Raw genomic sequence first — 19,684 nt, forward strand, 5'->3', positions numbered from 1 at the left:
AGCTGGATAAAACACTTGCGGACTGGTTTATAGGGTTGCCAACTCTGGGTGGGGGAAATTCTTAGAGATTTAGGCGTGGGGTTTGGGAAGGGGCGGGGTCTCAGCAGGGCCTAGCACCATCAAATCCCGCCCTCTGGAGCAGCCATTTTCTCCAGAGGAACTGAGCTCTGTTGTCTGGAGATGAGCTATAATTTCAGGAGATCTCCAGGCCCCACCTGGAGGGTGGTGACCCTAGCTCTTGAGCCACATCCAGGTCGCCAGGAGGAAGGAGAAGGAGGAGGAGACTAGGTTTATACCCCGCCCTTCATTACCCGAAGGAGTCTCAGAGCAGCTTACAATCGCCTTTCCCTTCCCCTCCCCACAACAGACAGATACCCTGTGAGTAGTGCTTCCTCTAAGCCGCAGAGTCTCGTGTACAACAATTCTACTTTGTGAGCTACTGGTATTACAGTTGTGAGCTGCTGCATAAATTATTGTGCTCTGGGGTCATCCTTTCTGAGCTAAGACAAAAATGCGTGAGCTGGAGGCTAAAAATCTGTGCACTAGCTCATGCTAACTCAGCGTAGCGGGAACACTGCCTGTGGGGCGGAGAGAGCTCTGACAGAAACTGCTCCTGAGAGAACAGCTCTGTGAGAACTTGTGACTGTCTCAAAGTCACATCTACAGGTCCATGTGGAAGAGTGGGGAATCAAACCCAGTTCTCCCAGATAAGAGTCCGTGCATTTAACCACTATACCAAGCTGGGTGTTTGGCAGCCGGCATCTGGCAAGAGAGCACTTGCTGAAGTCAGGGCCACTGAGAAGCGAATGCCAGGCCCTTCTCTGGCATGTAATGCCGGCCGATGTTGTATGTCGCAGCAGGGGATGACCTGTTAATCTCTGGCATGCCTGACATCAGAAAGTCTGTCCTTAAATAAACGGGGGCTGGCTAAATTTGGCTGCGGAGACGCTAAATATAAAGGAAGAGTTCCCCTCCACCTCCTGTCCCCTTAGCAGCCTTGGTAAACAGACGCTAAACAGGGAACACCGGTCATTCTGACAGGGATGCTCTGGATGCAAGCGGGCCTCGGATCAAGTGAGGAAGAGGTTGGGAGATTCCTGGAGATTTGGGGCAGAGCTTGGGAACGGCAAACTTTATGGCGGGGATGGCAACGCTATGTTCCTTGATTGTTTGAGAATGGCTTCTGACATTTAGAACATAAGAATGAGGGCTTTTATTGTAGCGGGAACTCCTTTGCATATTAGGCTACACCCCTCTGGTGTAGCCAATCCTCCAGGAGCTTATAGTAGGTCCTGTAAGAAGATCCCTATAAGCTCTTGGAGGATTGGTTACACCAGGAGTGTGTGACCTAAGATGCAAAGGAGTTCCTGCTACAAAAAAAGCCCTGAAGAGAAGCCATGTTAGATCAGGCCAATGGCCCATCCAGTCCAACACTCTGTGTCACACAGTGGCCAAACCCCAGGTGTCATCAGAAGGTCTGCCGGTGGGGCCAGAATTCCAGAAGCCCTCCCACATTGCCCTCCAGGCACTAAGAATACAAAGAATCACTATCCCAGATGTAAGAACATAAGAGAAGCCATGTTAGATCAGGCCAGTGGCCCATCCAGTCAAACACACTGTGTCACACAGTGGCCAAAAAACCCAGGTGCCATCAGGATGTCCACCAGTAGGGCCAGGACACTAGAAGTCCTCACACTGTTGCCCCTCCCAAGCACCAAGAATACAGAGTATCACTGCCCCAGACATAAGAACATAACAGAAGCCATGTTAGATCAGGCCAATGGCCCATCCAGTCCAACACTCTGTGTCACATAAGAGCATCAGAGAAGCCATGTTGGATCAGGCCAATGGCCCATCCAGTCCAACACTCCATGTCACATAAGAGCATCAGAGAAGCCATGTTGGATCAGGCCAATGGCCCATCCAGTCCAACACTCTGTGTCACACAGTGGCAAAAAAACCCCAGGAGCCATCAGGAGGTCCCTCAGTGGGGCCACAAGGCAAAAAGCCATTTCTGAAGGAGGTGGACAACGGTGATTGGTGAACATAGTTCTAAGGACAAAGTCTTGAGTCCGATTGGGGCTTTAAAACCGACAGAGTATGAGAAGAAGAAGAAGATATTGGATTTATATCCCGCCCTCCACTCCGAAGAGTCTCAGAGCGGCTCACAATCTCCTTTACCTTCCCCCTCCCACAACAGACCCCCTGTGAGGTGGGTGGGGCTGGAGAGGGCTCTCACAGCAGCTGCCCTTTCAAGGACAACCTCTGCCAGAGCTATGGCTGACCCAAGGCCATGCCAGCAGGTGCAAGTGGAGGAGTGGGGAATCAAACCTGGTTCTCCCAGACAAGAGTCCGCACATTTAACCACTACACCAAACTGGCTCTCCAGTGAGGTTCCTGTGCTTTCACACTTTTTCAGATACACTGAAATGGAAGTTAACAGTTCATTTATATAGAGGCCTCTACATAGGTGAACAGCAAAGTAGTATACAAAGGGCATTTTATTTAGCAGGAACTCCTTTGCTTATTAGGCCACACCCCTATGTAGCCGGTCCTTCAAGAGCTTACAGGTCTCTTATAGAAGCCCTTCCACTTTAATGTAAGCTCCAGAAGGATTGGTCTACATCAAGGGTGTGTGGCCTAATATGCCCCAGAAGGATTGGCTACATCAGGGGTGTGTGGCCTAAAATGCAAAGGAGTTCCTGCTACAAAAAAAGCCCTGAACATATCTGAGAAAAGTGTGCATGCACACTTAAAAGCCCATACCTTGAATAAAACTTTGTTAGTCTTAAAGGTGCCACTGTTCTACTGCTTCAGACCAACACGGCAGCCCACCGGAATTCACTGCCGCAGGAGGTGGTGGCGACTACAAGCATAACCAGCTTCAAGAGGGGATTGGATAAAAATATGGAGCAGAGGTCCATCAGTGCCTATTAGCCACAGCGTATTGTTGGAACTGTCTGGGGCCGTGATGCTCTGTATTCTTGGTGCTTGGAGGCGGGGAGGGGGGCAAAGTGGAAGGGCTTCTAGCTCCAATTGTGAACCTCCTGATGGCACTTGGGTTGGTTTGTTTGTTTGCTTTTGTAGCCACTGTGACACAGAGTTTTGCACTGGATGGGCCATTGGCCTGATCCACCATGGCTTCTCTTATGTTCTTATGGTTTTCTAAGAAGTGTATTGGCTTGGGGGAAATTCCCAGGTTGCCCAGGAGTTGGCATTTCCTTCTGCCTCAATGCCGTGATGCGGCTGATGTCATAAACCTGTTGAGTTCTGATTCCTTTGGACTTTGTTGCCATTGGAAAGAGCATTCTAGTACGCCAGCACCACAGTTGACCCTCTGGAGTCCGATGGGTTGTGGACGCACCTCCTTACAAAGGGTGGAGGAACCAGAACCAGTCTACTACTCTAAAGTCTTATCGCTCCAAAGGAAGTGCACCAAGCTGTTGATAAACCAGGGTGTGCTAGAGTTTCGTCCACCTTGTTTTCACTGGAGGGCAACGGGCTGTGCTGGTGTTGAGCTGGAAACCTGACATCGGGGTGCGTTCTATGAAGTGTGCGGGACTTGAACCAAACATCTCCCCCTCTCTGAATGTGGATTTTGGGTTATTTTTTTTAAAAAAGGTAGCTAAATGAGGTAAGGAGAGATTCTGTCTACCACTTGGCTATACCACTTGGCGCGGGGTGTGTGTGTGTGTGTGTGTATGTGTATGGCAATCCTTATGCTAGCAGGAGTTGTGAAACAGTTCATTCCCCGTTCTGCTATTCATTAATAGCTCATCCCCTCAAATGTTCTGTAGCTGTGCTTTGGAGGTTATGAGTGAGGATCTTGAACAAAGCAGGAGTCAAGTTTCACCTTTAAGACCAACCAATTTTTATTTAGAACGTACGCTTTCGTGTGCTCTTAAGCACATTTCATCAGATGAGGAATCCAGCACAGTCTGTGCTGGATTCCTCGTCTGATGAAGTGTGCTTAAGAGCACACGAAAGCGTACGTTCTAAATAAAAATTGGTTGGTCTTAAAGGTGCCGCTTGACTCCTGCTTTGTTCAGCTGCTTCAGCCCAACAAGGCTGCCGGCTTGGCTCTGTCTGTGAGGATCTTCTCTGTCTTCTCTTCTTTCCCCTAAATGTCCTCCTTGCAACGCCTGGTTCTGTGCTGATAAGGACAAGAGATCAGGTTTCCTCTCTGTCTACGTGCACAAGCTCTCCTCCCAGAAAATACCGGGGCCTGTCTTCTCCTTCTCCTCCTTGGAGGAAATGCCTCCCATCGGTCAAATCTTGGCCAAACTCTACAAATGTGACCCCCCTGCAGATGGGGTCTGGAATCTCCAGGATCGCAAGTGATCTCCATCCAGATGAGAGAGTTGCCCTGCAGGAAATGCTGCTATAGAGAGTGGTCCCTATGGCATTATACCCGAGCAAAGTCTCTTCCTTTCCTCTTCGAGCTCCACCCCACAGACCTCCAGGACAGGCCCACACCGGTGTGGCCCCTCCTTTCCCCACTGCTCTCCCTGCGGCCCCATTTTTGCCACCATCGTTCTCCTCAGGCTCTTCCTACCCCGTTCCTGCCTCCCCCACTCTCCCCGCAGCCCTGTTTTTGCTGCCGCCGCTCTCCCCAGGCTCTTCCCTGCCTCCCAACCTCTCCCCACAGCCCCATTTTCACCGCCACTGCTCTCCTCGGGCTCTTTCCTGTCTCCTAAGCTCTCCCCGCAGCCCCGTTTTTGCCGCTGCTGTTCTTCCTGGGCTCTTCCCTGCCTCTCCCGCTCTTCCCGCACTGCCTGCATCCCCGTTTTCTCCGCCGCTCTCCCCGGGGCTCTTCCCTGCCTCCCAAGCTCTCCCCACAGCCCCATTTTTGCTCCCGCTGCTCTCCCCGAGCTCTTCTTCCCACTCCCAAGAGCATGAGAGAGAGAGCTGGGGCCCGGAGGCTGACTGCTGGAAGAAGCAGCCAAGACTTCACGGCCCCCCCACCCAAAATTTTATGTCCTGGGACACCCCACCCCAAAATTTCTGGGTACAGGGCTGCTCCAGGAGTTCCCAGCCTGGAGTTGGCAACCTTAGTTCTGCATAGGAACACCAGGGGAAACCCCCCACCATGTGAAGCTGAGTTGCTCACCCAAATTTGGGTGCACACGAGTTTTTATTTTTATTTTTTAATAAGAATGCAGTTCCGGCTGGCTTGGGATCAGGGGGTGTGGCCATATATGCAAATGAGTCCCTGTTGGACTTTTTCTACAAAACCCTGTGTGAAACAATGGTGACATCAGGGGTGTGGTCATATATGCAAATGAGTCCCTGCTGGACTTTTTCTACAAAAAAGCCCTGTGGGAAAGAATGGTGACACCAGGGGGTGTAGCCTAATATGCAAATGAGTTCCTGAGTGCGCAGGTATGGTTGATAGGGTTGGCAGGTTCCCCCTGGCCACAAGTGGAGGAAGAAGGGATGTCAAGTTGCCAGATCTAGTTTGGGAAATTCCTGGAGCTTTGGGGTAGAACCTGCAAGGGACTCAGTGGGGCATAATGTCATAGAGTTCACCCTCCAGAGCTCCACTTCTCCAAGGGAAGTGATCTCTGTACTGTGGAGATGAGCTGCAATTCTGGAGGATCTCCAGGTCTCACCCGGAGGGTGGCATCCCTATCACAGCGTACTTCTAGCGCTTCTAAATTTAGTAACTTTGAGGGGGAAACGTCAGCGATGGATTTATGTGTGGCGTCTGATGTCACCCCTTTCGCAGCCTAAGATGGTGGAAACGGCTTTCCTTCAGGAAGACATCAGCGAAATGCATCCTGTTTTTGTGGGTGGGGGGGGGGGAGAGGGTAGGAGAAAGGGAACTCCGTATCGAAGGTCTGTGTTCTGGGACGCTGGTGCGCAGGCGCTCATCTGTATATTTCCAGGGTCGGGGGGGGGGGGGGGTGTTGGAAACAATACAAGGTAGCTCCAGTCGTCACTTCTGCTTCCTGTTTATAAGGATGCAGCAAGATGGGTCACTTTTAAATGTGTCCCCTCTCACCCAGCTGACATTTTCCTGGGTTCCTTCTTGGGAATGGAATTTTTTGTTCATTGGTTTCGATAACTCTATTTATGCAATGTTTAATGGGAAGGAAACCCTTTGCAATGGGAGGGGCCACCTTATGGTTTTCCAGGACTTTTTTCTTTTTTGTAGCAGGAACTCCTTTGCACATTAGGCCACCCACTCCCTGATGTAGCCAATCCTCCAAAAGCTTACAGGGCTCTTCATACAGGGCCTTCTGTAAGCTCCAAGAGGATTGGCTACATCAGGGGGGTCTGGCCTAATAGGCAAAGGAGTTCCTGCTACAAAAAGAAAAGAAGCCCTGTGGTTTGCAAATCTTGCCGCTTGATGCAGTCAGAGCCCCATTATAGAACCCCATGCCTTTAGCCTGCCTCAATGTTCCTCCTTTACCTTTTGGCTTTTATGCCAATGCTTTTTCTATTTGTGGGAAGCATGTGGATTCCTCTGTGTTTTCATAGCACCAGAGATCCTTTTAATTGTGATGCCTGGGGGATGGGACTTTCTCATGGTTTCCAGGTGGGCACTGGAGATCGCCCCGAATTACAGCAGGTCTTCAAGTTTACAGAGATCAGCTCCCCTGAGAAAAAAGCTGCTTTGGAAGGTGGACTCGATGGTCCCTTTCACATTACCAAAATGGATATTATCAGGGCTTTTTCTGTAGCAGAAACTCCTTTGCATATTAGGCCACACACTCCTTGAGCATACTGTAGGCCCTGTACGAAGAGCCCTGTAATCTCTTGGAGGATTGGCTACATCAAGGGGCGTGGCCTAAAATGCAAAGGCGTTCCCAATACAAAAAAAGCCCCTGGATGTTATCCACTCTTGGCCTGGTTCTGAGAAAAGCGGTACTGCGGAGATTCTACCCTTCCCCAGGCTCCACCCCCTCAAATCCCGGAATTTCCAAGACCGGTGTTGGCAACCTTAGACTTTCAGCATGCAAAGCTGACACTCTGCCCCTGCATTATATGAGCCTTCCCTTCATTGCAAGAGAGAAAGACATTTACAGTTCAAGGTATTTAGACACCGGATGAATCCCTTCTGAGGTTCAGACTAGGGTTGCCAAGTCCAATTCAAGAAATATCTGGGGACTTTGGGGGTGGAGCCAGGAGACTTCGGGGGTGGAGCAAGGAGACATTAGGGGTGGAGCCAAGATCAAGGCTGTGACAAGCATCATTGAACTCCAAAGGGAGTTCTGGCCCTCACATTTAAAGGGACGGCACACCTTTTCAATTCCTTCCTTCCATAGGAAATAATGAAGGATAGGGGCACCTTCTTTTGGGGCTCATAGAATTGGACCCCCTGGCCCAATCTTTTTGAAACTTGGTGGGTATTTTGGGGAGAGGCACTAGATGCTATACTGAAAATTTGGTGCCACTACCCCAAAAAAACAGCCCCCCTAGAGCCCCAGATACCCACGGATCAATTCTCCATGATTTTCTATGGGAATAAATCTCCATATGGAATAACAGAGTTCCCAGCAGACATTTCCCTCCCCTCCCCCCGCTTTGTGACGACCCTGAAGCGGGGGGAGGGCCTCCAAATCGGGGGATCCCCTGCCCCCACCTGGGGATTGGCAACCCTAGTTCAGGGTGAATAATATTGATAGGAGTTTCCAAATTTCCTACCTGCAGCCCTTCAGAGCGTGGCAGCAGATAGCAAAGCCACGGGGAGGTCAAAGAGATTGCGATTTGTGGAGCAAATTATAACCTAATTTGAAGGATCTAACTTTATTAGGAAAAAACCTCGGCTGTAAAACCTGTGATACTGGCTAGAGAGCAGCATGCAGTCCAGCCAGTGTTCGCCTCCTGATGTCATCAGGTCGTGGATGCATGGAAGCGCAGCACGCACAACCCTCTGTGCTTTCATGCTCGGGAAGCCAGAATTCTTGGCCGGCAACCTGTGTGTAGATAACTTTTGCGGTCTTCCCAGCATGCGGCTCGCAAGCAAGCTGTGCCCCCTGTGTGCACGTAACCGTGTTCTGAATCGCTCCAAACATTCGCGGATGGAGCTTCCCGTCTCTCTCCCCTTTCTTCCCCTTCCAACTTAGTCAGGGTCCAGAATCTCAACAGGGAAAAAAAATGATAATTTCTTTGGCCAGGATTCTCTGCTGTGGAATTAGTGAAAGGGGGGGGGGGGTGGAAGAGAGAATTACTTCTTCCTGTCTACTTTGTTTACAAGGACCACCTAGCATCCTCTTCTACCACCCGCTTTTGCTGATAAATAACAGAACGGAGGGGGCGGCGAGGTTGTGTAATGAATGTAGTCATTTTTCCCCCTGACCGGTCAAAAGCGTCAACCCCATGTGCTGCAGTGGCGAAAAAGGCAAACTCTGTGTGAGAGGGGATTAGGAAAGGGAATCCGAATAAAACAGCTGATATTGTAATATTCCTGCATTAGGGTTGTCAATCCCCCAGTTGGGGGCATGGGGTCCTCCGGTTTGGGGGCTCTCACCCCTGCTTCAGGGTTATCAGAAAGGGGGGGAGGAGATAGCTGCTGGGTGCTCCATTATACCCTATGGAAACTGGTCCCATAGGGTATACTGGAGAATCAATCTGTGGATATCTGGAGCTCTGAGGGGGGCTGTTTTTTGAGGTAGCGACACCAGATTTTCTGCATTGTATCCAGTGCCTCTCCTCAACACCCTCCCCCATCCAAATTTCAAAAAGATTGGACCAGGAGGTCCAATTCTGTGAGCCTCCAAAGAAGGTGCACCCATCCTCCATTATATTTCAATGTGATGGCCAGAACTCCCTTCGGAGTTCAGTTGTGCTTGTCACAACCTTGCTTCTGGCTCCGTCCTAAAGTCTCCTGGCTTCATCCCCAGATATTTCTTGAATTGGACTTGGCGACTCTGTTGGCCTTCCAGAGGAACTGGTTGGCCTCTATGTGAGACAGGATGCTGGACTAGATGGTCCTCTGGTCTGAACCAGCCGGGCTCTTCTGATGTTCCTGTGAAGGCCTCGGCCTCTCTGCTCTTTTGTTGGCCCTCCAGAGGAACTGGTTGGCCACTGTGTGAGATGGGATGCTGGACTAGATAGACCCTCACTGGTCTGATCCAGCAGGACTCTCCTTATGTTCTTAGCTTACGTTCTGGCGAAATGGTGAAAGCCTTACGTGGTCTTTTCCGAGAGCTCACATTTTAAACCCCCGAACTGCAGAACGCAACTGCCAACTCTGCTTGAGAGACTTTTCTTGGGAAGGGTGCTCTGGAGACCCCAGATGACCATGAGAGGGAACAGTTTGGTCCTTGGCAGCACCCAAAGTAGGGGATGCCACCCTCCAGGTGGGGCCTGAGGATCCCCTGGAATGACAGCTCATCTCCAGACTGCAGCAATCAGTCCCCCTGGAGAAAATAGTTGCTTTGGAGGGTGGCCTCTGTGCCATTGCGCCCCACTGAGGTCCCTGTCCTCATCCGCTCCTTTTTGCCTAGAGTGCCACAGAGCTGCATGCTGGCTGGTCCAGCAGCTCAGGTTCTGCAATGCTTCTTTCGCAGGGAGGCCTCGGAGGTTTTGTTTTCCTCCAGCAACACAGTTTGGCTCCATTGCAGTGCGCTTGCAATGACACAGTGCCGTATTGCAAATGCTTCCTTAAAAAGAAAAATCTCCTCTCCCTCTTTGGCTGGCTGGCTCCCTGAAAAGTAGCGTTCCCGGAACTCCGCTGAGCTCCCTAAACTCCTTTCCCGGATTAAGCTAGCAGTGAAAGTTACTTGTTTATCTGAGAACTGTGGCTATTTTAAACTGGTGGCGGAAGCGCGTGGCTTGTGTTTACAATGCCGGCCGGGGGGGGCGAAGGCGCAGTGCTTTGGCCATGATGTGGCATTCTGTCAAAGTAGACTTGCCAACCTCCAGGCGGCACCTGGAGATCTCCCACTATTACAGTTGCTCTCCGGAAAACCAAGATCAGTTCCCCTAGAGGAAATGGCCGCTTCAGAGGGTAGACTCTATGACCTTATGCCCGACTGAGATCCCGCCCTTCCCCAAACCCTGCCTTTTCAGGCTTCACCCCCAAGATCCCCAGGTATGTTCCAACACAGATCTGGCAACCTTATATCAAGGGGAATGGCAGAAGCATTACAAACAAGGAAGACCTGGGGTAGCTAAATCCAGGTTGGGAAATTCCTGGGTATTTGGGGGTGGAGCTTGGGGGCGGGGTTTGGAGAAGGGAGGGACCTCAGCTGGGTATAAACGCCATCTTGTCCACCCTCCAAAGCGGTCATTTTCTTTAGGGGAACCTATCACTGTCAGCCAGAGATAAATTGTCACTCCAGATCACTAAAGGATGGAGAGGATGAAGCTTTTGGAATCTCTGAAACCCTTTCTCCAAGCCTTAGGCCTACTTATGGGGCCATCACTGAAAAGGCCCTCGCTCTTATACCCACCTTGTGAGCTTCTTTGAGGGATGGGATGGTCAAGAGGGCCTTTCCCTGTGATCTTAATCCCTGCACAGGAACATATCCGCATGGCAGTGAGATCTCCCATGGCAGTGAGCCAGTTTGGTGTAGTGCAGGGGTGGCCAACAGTAGCTCTCCAGATGTTTTTTGCCTACAACTCCCATCAGCCCCAGCCAGCATGGCCAATGACTGGGGCTGATGGGAGTTGTAGGCAAAAAACATCTGGAGAGTTAACGTTGGCCACCCCTGGTGTAGTGGTTGTACGCGGACTCTGATCTGGGGGAACCGGGTTTGATTCCCCACTCTTCCGCTTGCAGCTGCTGGAATGGCCTTGGGTTAGCCATAGCTCTTGCAGGAGTTGCTCTTGAAAGATGATGATGATATTGGATTTATATCCCGCCCTACACTCTGAATCTTAGAGTCTCAGAGCAGTCACAATCTCCTTTACCTTTCTCCCCCACAACAGACACCCTGTGAGGTGGGTGGGGCTGAGAGAGCTCCCACAGAAGCTGCCCTTTCAAGGACAACTCCTACGAGAGCTATGGCTGACCCAAGCCCATACTTTATTTGTATCATGGTTTCTACCATGTCCTGTTAGCCGCCCTGAGCCTGCCTAGGTGGGAGGGCGGGGTGTAAATAAAAGTTTATTATTATTATTATTATTATTATTATTATTATTATTATTATTATTATTATTATTATTATTATTATTATTATTATTATTATTATTATTATTATTCCAACAGCTGCAAGGGGAGGAGTGGGGAATCAAACCTGGTTCTCCCAGATAAGAGTCCTCACACTGAACCACTACACCAAATTGGACTCTCTGGGAGGGCAGCTTCTGGGAGAGCTTTCTCAGCCCCACTTGCCTCACAGGGTGTCTGTTGTGGGGGAAGAAGATAAAGGAGATTGTAAGCCACTCTGAGACTGATTCAGAGCAAAGGGCGGGATATAAATTGACTGTCTTTTTCCTTCGCTTGGGGTGACAAAGTACCGTGAACCAGCACTGGTGCAATGGAATGCTCAGAGTCAGTCTACCTTTAGAGAACTCGCTGCAGTTCGTAGAGGATCTCCGCAGCCTTCCTGCCCTCCTCAGCGGAGCTCTCAGCCTTAGTGCCCCCCCTCGCCCCCAGCAGTTGTTGCATCCTTGCGCGTCAGCCCAGGTGGTTGCAGTTGGTTGACCGCAGCCCTGCAAGATCAGACCATGTTGCCTCTCTTATTCCATCTTTGTTATGGCTTTTTGGTGCGCCAGGACACTAATCCGTGATGTTCATCCACTCTGTCTTGTACCTAAGCTCCATTAAACCTCATTATCTTGTGCTTTCAGCTGTGCCGGGCTCGTAGAATGAGGTCTCGGGGACCGATTCTTTCTCACAACAAAAGTGCTGTCATTTATGTAGACGTCGGTGCACCGCTGCCTGTTTCCATCTGTCTCTGCTTGCCTGGAGTACCAGTGTTCCTACCCCAAACTAATATCCCTTAGTTGCTTAAGAAACAGGGCTCACTTTGTAGCAGGAACTCCTTTGCATCTTAGGCCACACCCCCTTGATGTAGCCAATCCTCCTGGAGCTTACAGGGCTCTTTGTACAGGCCAACTGTAAGCTCCAGGATAAAAGGAGGTGCTTCTTCACCCAAAGGGTGATTAACACATGGAATTCACTGCCACAGGAGGTGGTAGCAGCTACAAGCATAGCCAGCTTCAAGAGGGGGTTAGATAAAAATATGGAGCAGAGGTCCATCAGTGGCTATTAGCCACAGTGTGTATATACACCAGTTTGGTGCAGTGGTTGTGAGCAGACTCTTATCTGGGAGAACCGGGTTTGATTCCCCACTCCTCCACTTGCACCTGCTGGAATGGCCTTGGGTCAGCCATAGCCCTGGCAGAGGTTGTCCTTGAAAGGGCAGCTGCTGTGAGAGCCCTCTCAGCCCCACCCACCTCACAGGGTGTCTGTTGTGCGGGTAAAGGAGATTGTGAGCCGCTCTGAGACTCTTCAGAGTGGAGGGCGGGATATAAATCCAGTATCTTCATCTACCTCACAGGGTGTCTGTTGTGGGGGAGGAAGGGAAAGGAGATTGTGAGCCGCTCTGAGACTCTTCGGAGTGGAGGGCGGGATATAAATCCAATATCTTCATCTACCTCACAGGGTGTCTGTTGTGGGGGAGGAAGGGAAAGGAGATTGTGAGCCGCTCTGAGACTCTTCGGAGTGGAGGGCGGGATATAAATCCAATATCTTCATCTACCTCACAGGGTGTCTGTTGTGGGGGAGGAAGGGAAAGGAGATTGTGAGCCGCTCTGAGACTCTGAAATTTGGAGTGGAGGGCAGGATATAAATCCAATATCTTCTTTTTCTTCATATATATATATATATATATATATATATATATATATATATATATATATATATATATAATTCTTTTGGCTACTGTGTGACACAGAGTGTTGGACTGGATGAGCCATTGGCCTGATCCAACATGGCTTCTCTTATGTTCCAAGACTGGCTCCATCAGGGGCGTGTGGTCTAATATGCAAAGGAGTTCCTGCTGCACAAACAAACCCCCTGCTTAAGAACATTTGAAGGGGATAAAAAAATTTCATCCCACAGCTGTCGAGGTTGGGTTGTGCTGAACTGCAGATCTTGAGCAGCTCAGGTTTTGGAAAGATCATCTTAAATTAGTTTGCCAAGATCTGTTCATCTCCCCATTTCTCACACCTTGGGTCCTGCAAAGTTTTTCTCTTTTTTTCTCTCTTTTTGTGTCTGTAGATAGATCCAGGCGGGCAGCCACGTTGGTCTGAAGCAATAGAACAAAGTAGGAGTCCAGTGGCACATTGAAGACCAACAAAGCTTACATTCTGAATAAAACTTTGTTGGTCTTAAAGGCGCTACTGTGTTTTATGTGTCTGTGTGTATGTGTCTGCACCTGGAAGTCATGGCGACCTCTGGTGACTGACCCCTACTGGTGGCCTGGAGGATATTCAGAGAGGTGGCTGAATAAAGCCTGCCCCTGCCTCCCGGCTCTGGTATTCCAAGGAGTTCTGCCATCCAAGTACTTGCCTGCTTAGCTACCAAGATCTGATGAGACCGGGCTTGCCTGGGCTATCCAGGTCAGGGCCTACAAAGCTTTTCTTTGTTGATTTCTTAAAACATTTAACATCCTGCCTTTCCTCATGGTTCAAGGCAGCTTACAGTACTAGTTAACTTGTTAACAAAACTGCCAGAGCAACCCCTGTGTCTGTTTAGCAGGTTCAAAGTGAACAAAATCTGCAAGATGATAGGGCAGGCACTTCTCAGGGAACAAGAGTCCCCAATCTTGTGTGAACCTTTGGAATTCTGGCCCACCATGGTGGCCGCGGCCACAAAATGGCTGCCCCAGGAGGCAGAACCAGCCACAAAATGGCTGCCACCTTCAGTCGCACGGTGAAGCTTCTTGTACTGTGGTGGCAGCTGCTGCCAAAGAAGCATATTTAAAAATCTGCAGAGCCAGTGGCCAATCAGAAGCCTTGCTGGGTAAGACATCTTCTACGAGCGTCCTCAATGTGGTAACCATGCCCACGGTGCCCAATGCCACTTTTTCTGGAGCCCACCAAGTGCTTGTAGAAAGTGGGCAGGGCCAAGCAGGGGTTTTACGCAGCAAGGCTTCTGATTGGCCACTGGCTCTGCTGATTTTTAAATATGCTTCTTTGGCAGCAGCTGCCACCACAGTGTGACTGAAGGTGGCAGCCATTTTGTGGCTGGCTCCGCCTCCTGGAGCACCAGGTCATCCCTGGGCACCCGTCTGCCAGCAACTCTAATAATTAACCGAGGTTTTCCAAGGGGTGTCATCTGTTGGCAAACGCATAGTTCAGCTCTTCTCTCAGCCTGCCACCCTTCGTCTGAGAAGAGATATGAGACGGTGGCCACGTGAGGGCATGACTCATGGCCCTGTAAGAGGGCATCTTGACAGGAAGGAGAGAGACCAAAATAGCACCCCGGCCACCGAGGCCGTGTAGCATCTTAGCAAGGAAGTCAAAAGGTCAGGAATTCTCCCACTTTCTGGCTTTTTTGAACAAGCTAATAATGACTTTGAAAAATACACACAGACCCAGGAAGCTGCCTTATACTGCCCGTTTGGCGTAGTGGTTAAGTGTGCGGACTCTTATCTGGGAGAACCAGGTTTGATTCCCCACTCCTCCACTGGCAGCTGCTGGAATGGCAGCATGGCTCTCGAAGGATTTGACCTTGAAAGGGCAGCTTCTGGGAGAGCTCCCTCGGCCCCATCCACTTCACAGGGTGTCTGTTGTGAGGAGGAGAAGATACAGGAGATTGTAAGCCGCTCTGAGACTCTGATTCAGAGAGAAGGGCAGGGTCCAAATCTAAGGTCTTCATCTTCTTCTTCTGAATCAGACCGCTGGTCCCTTGAGGGGGGTATTGTTGACTCAGACTGAGGGCAGCAGCAAGTTTGGGAGCCCTGGGTCGGGGGGCTCAAGGCTACGGTGAAATTTTGTGAAGGTAAAGCAGGAACTTTGTGCTGGCCAAGAAGCCACTGTAAGGATTGAAAGAGGGATGTCCTCTTTGGAAGGATGAGAGGGTGACCAAAAGACAGTTGCTGTGTCAACCTTCAGTGTGACCAAAAAGGTCTGTCCTCAGTCTCTGCTATGGCTTCTTCCCCAACTCACCAACCAAGCTGGGTTTGTTTTTTTATTTGACACAAAGGTAACCTGAGTACCCCTGTTTATCTTTCCTCCTTTGTTCCTCCCTAGGTGGTTTCACCCGAACATCAGCGGAATAGAAGCAGAGAAGTTGCTCTTAACCAGAGGGGTCCATGGGAGTTTCCTGGCTCGACCGAGCAAAAGCAATCCGGGGGACTTCACTTTGTCCGTCAGGTAGGACACTGGGCTGCCAAAATAATGTAATAAACATCAGAGAAGCCAAGTCGGATCAGGTCAGTGGCCCATCCAGTCCAACAGTCTGGCTGATTTCGCACTGACCTTTTACTGGCGCGACCACCCTCCTCACGCCGGCGGATCTGCAGGGATTTCGCACCAGAAGCGCCGGCGCAGCCAAAAGAGCCGGCAACTTCCGTCCCGAAACCAGCTCAAACGGAAACCGCCAAGAAGCAGGAAAACGTTTGAGCTGGTTTCGCGACGGAAGTAGCCGGCTCTTTTGGCTGCGCCGGCGCTTCTGGTGCGAAATCCCTGCAGATCCGCCGGCGTGAGGAGGGTGGTCGCGCCAGTAAAAGGTCAGTGCGAAAACGCCCTCTGTGTCACACAGTGGCTAAAAACCAGGTGCCATCAGGAAGAAGACTGCAGATTTATACCCCGCCTTCCTCTCTGAAGCAGTGACTCAGAGTGGCTTACAATCTCCTATATCTTCTCCCCCCACAACAGACACCCTGTGATGTGGGTGGGGCTGAGAGGGCTCTCTCAGAAGCTGCCCTTTCAAGGACAACTCCTACAATCGCTATGGCTAACCCAAGGCCATTCCAGCAGCTGTAAGTGGAGGAGTGGAGAATCAAACCCCGGTTCTCCCAGATAAGAGTCTGTACATTTAACCACTACACCAAACTGGCTCTCTGGAGGTCCACCAGCAGGGCCAGAACTCTAGAAGCTGCCCCCCAAGCACCAAGTATACAGAGCATCACTGCCCCAGACATAAGAACATAAGAGAAGCCATGTTGGATCTGGCTAATGGTCCATCCAGTCCAACACTGTGCCACACAGTGGCCAAAACCCAGGGGCAATCAGGACGTCCCAGGTCTAGTCTGGCACTCTAAGCACGACACCGCACTGCCTCATGAGTTGTGTCGTAGTGAGGTCCTGTGGGCTCCTCCATTTTATGGATGTGCAGCAAGAGAGAGAGAGAGGAGTTAGGAAATGTAATTCAGTGAGGATCAAACCCAGGGTCAGAATCCCTGAAGAATCCTCACCATCAGTGACTCTCTTTCTCATTCGGCTGCTCCTCCGAGCGCTTTTAAATCTGAGAGCTGACGTGGTGCAGTGGTTGAGAGCAGCAGACTCTAATCTGGAGAATTGGGTTCGATTCTCCACTCCTCCTCCACATGCAGCCAGCTGGGTGACCTTGGGTCAGTCACGGTTTCTCTCAGAGCTTTCTCAGCCCCACCTGCCTCACAGGCAATGTTCCGTCTAAGCTGTGGAGTCTTGTGAGCAAAAATTCTACTTTGTGAGCTTCTGGCGTTAAAGTTGTGAGTGACTACATCAATTAGTTTGCTCTAGGGCTATTTTTCCCTGAGCTGAGGCAAAAATGTGTGATCTGGAGGCTAAAAAGTTCTGAGCTAGCTCACGCTAACTCAGCTCACAGGGTGTCTGTTGTGGGGAGGGGAAGGGAAAGGAGATTGTAAGTTGCTCTCAGACTCCTTAGGGTAGTGAAAAGCAGGGTATAAAAGCCAGCTCCTCTGCTTCTAAAGGAGAGGCAGGAGATATGGTATCCTTGTGTTCTGTGTACGCATGCTAGCACATGGACTTTCCAGATGGCAAAAAGTTGCCGCCTCCATAGGGCCTTGCAATCCATGACTGTCCCCATAAGGAAGCTGTCTAAGAGGCCTAGAGTTCTACTGTACCCGCCCAGAGTTTCATAGATGAAATTCCGGGAGTATGTTTGAGTGCTGGGGAAGCGTCTTGTCCTCCCACGAAGGGTCGGTGCTTCAGAAGCCTCTTGCCCCAGAAATGCCGTTACTGAACGTTCTTTTCTGCATGCCGCGTTCTGCAGCAACCCTTTCTGCTCTGGACTTCAAAGGGGGGGAAAGAAATCACAGCGAGGATACTTGTTCTTTTTGCGAAGTATAAAATATCATAATGGACTATTATAAGACATCAGTGTGGTCGACAGATCAAGGCGAAGCAGCCGCCGGGGGCCAGATGGTAACTTGGAGCCAGGTGTGTGGGTGGACACTTGGGTTGGCTGCTGCCAGAGGTGACTGAGGGAAGCTGGCTGAGTTGGTTTTTTAAAAAAACAACGGATTCGTCAGGTTTATGGGGCAGACGCCTATATCAAATAGAACCGGCGCGCTCAGACACAGTGTACATCTGAGCATCGGATGCTGCAGAATGAACAGAGGAGGGCAATATCTTCATGAAGACATCAGAAGAGCCCCACTGGATCAGAGCAGTGGTCCATCTAATGCAATATCCTGTCTTACTCAGTGGCCAACCAGTTCCTCTGGACAGCCAGCAGCGAGGCATAGAGGCCAAGGCCTTCCCCGGATGTTGCCTTCTGGCTCTGAGATTCAGAGGCTTAGAGCCTCTGAATGTGGAGGTTACCATCAGTCACCTGGGCTCAAAGTGTCATTGATAGACTTATCCTCCATGAATCTATCTAAAAGGCCAAGGTAATCCCCTGTGCAAGCACCAGTCATTTCTGACTCTGGGGTGACGTCGCATCACGACGTTTTCACAGCAGACTTTTTAAGGGGGTGGTTTGCCATTGCCTTCCCCAGTCATCTACGCTTCCCCCCAGCAAGCTCAGTTTACCAACCTCAGAGGGATGGAAGGCAGAGTCAACCTCAAGCCGGCTACCTGAATCCAGCTTCCACCGGGATCGAACTCAGGTCATGAGCAGAGGGCTCCAACTGCAGTACTGCAGCTTTGCCACTCTGCGCCACGGGGCTCCTATATGAATCTATCTAATAAAAATCTACCTAATCTCCTCTTAAAGCTGTTCATTCCTGTGGCCGTCACTTGACCTTGAGTCATCCATAAGTTCTCGCAGAGCTGTTCCTCTGAAGAGCAGTTTCTGTCAGAGCTCTCAGTTCCACCTACCTCACAGGGGAGGGGAAGGGAAAGCAGATTGTAAATTGATCTGAGACCACTTTGGTAGTGAAGGGCCGGATATCTAATCATCTTCTTCTCAGCACCGGTTTTGGGAACCTTCGAGCTGTATGCTTCCTTTGGGACTCCTCAAAGAGCCCTGATCCCTTGTTTTGAAGATCCCAAATTTTCAGTCTCCTGCCAAGACTTTAGAAAAGGGGGGTTGAAACCTGAAAAGGGTCAGCTGTAAGAACTTGCTCTGCCTTTTTTTTTTTTAAGCATCCCCCAAATCTGCTTTTGCAATAAAATTAGGGTACTATAGAGGAAGGCGGCATGGTATAGCCTGGTCTTGGAAGCTAAGCGGGGTCGGTACTTGGGTGGGAGACCACCAAGGACGGCTCTGCAGAGGAAGGCCACGGCCAACCCCCTCTGCTTCTCACTTGCCTAGAAAGCCCCTTGTTGGGGGAGCTAAGCAGAATCAATGCTTGGGTGGGAGACCACCAAGGAAGGCTCTGCAGAGGAAGGCCACGGCCAACCCCCTCTGCTTCTCACTTGCCTTGCAAGCCGCTTGCTGGGGGAGCTAAGCAGGGTTGGTAGTTGGATGGGAGACCACCAAGGACGGCTCTGCAGAGGAAGGCCATGGCCAACCACCTCTGCTTCTCACTTGCCTTGAAAGCCCCTTGCTGGGGGAGCTAAGCAGGATTGGTACTTGGATGGGAGACCACCAAGGAAGACTCTGCAGAGGAAGGCCACGGCCAACCCCCTGTGCTTCTCACTTGCCTTGAAAGCCCCTTGCTGTGGTGACCATAAGTCAGCTGCAACTTGACAGCACTTTGCATTCACACAAGAAAGCTGGGACTTGTTCCTGCAACTTAAGGTCACAGAGACGACGCTGCCTTCTACTGAATCAGACATTGGCCCAACCAGGTCAGTATTGTCCACTCAGACTGGCAGCAACCCGTTGGAGCTTTCGCTGTTCAGCAGAGACGGTTCCTAAGGAGGGTGGAGGGACTTTGTGATCCCCCCCCCCCCTGCCCGAAGAGACCCTTCCCTGGTCGACTGATCTTGGTGGGTTAATATTTAACAGTCTGGAACGAGCTCTTCAGTTGTGCTTCAGTCCACTGGAAGTGATGAACGGGAGCCTTCAAAGGGAGGCACAGGGTGTTCTAGGAAACGGACAAATGAGGCATGAATTGTGATTCAAAGAAGAGTTCATTTACGCAGCAGATTAGAATGAAGGTGGGCAGTGGAGAAAACCTGCAAGAATTGAGTATGGGTGAGGTGGGACCAGAAGATATTGGATTTATATCCTGCCCTCCACTCTGAATCTCAGCGTGGCTCACAATCTCCTTTACCTTCCTCCCCCACAACAGACACCTTGTGTGGTAGGTGGGGCTGAGAGAGCTCTCCCAGCAGCTGCCCTTTCAAGGACAAACTCTGCGAGAACTATGGCTGACCCAAGGCCATCCCAGCAGGTGCAAGTGGAGGAGTGGGGATTCAAACCCGGTTCTCCCCGATAAGAAGA

General features: G+C 50.6%; 1 protein-coding gene across 2 annotated transcripts in view; it reads left to right on the top strand.

Moving 5' to 3' along the window:
* The window catches only part of LOC132587189 (tyrosine-protein phosphatase non-receptor type 11-like), a 95,281-nt gene that overhangs the window by 25,889 nt on the left and 49,708 nt on the right, over positions 1-19,684 (top strand). For both annotated transcript variants that reach the window (XM_060259439.1, XM_060259438.1), the window contains exon 2: positions 15,157-15,279. In XM_060259439.1, coding sequence (XP_060115422.1) covers positions 15,157-15,279 — 123 coding nt within the window. The remainder of the gene's footprint in view (positions 1-15,156; positions 15,280-19,684) is intronic.

Source organism: Heteronotia binoei, chromosome 18, assembly GCF_032191835.1.
Source record: "Heteronotia binoei isolate CCM8104 ecotype False Entrance Well chromosome 18, APGP_CSIRO_Hbin_v1, whole genome shotgun sequence".
Classification (NCBI taxonomy): domain Eukaryota; kingdom Metazoa; phylum Chordata; class Lepidosauria; order Squamata; family Gekkonidae; genus Heteronotia; species Heteronotia binoei.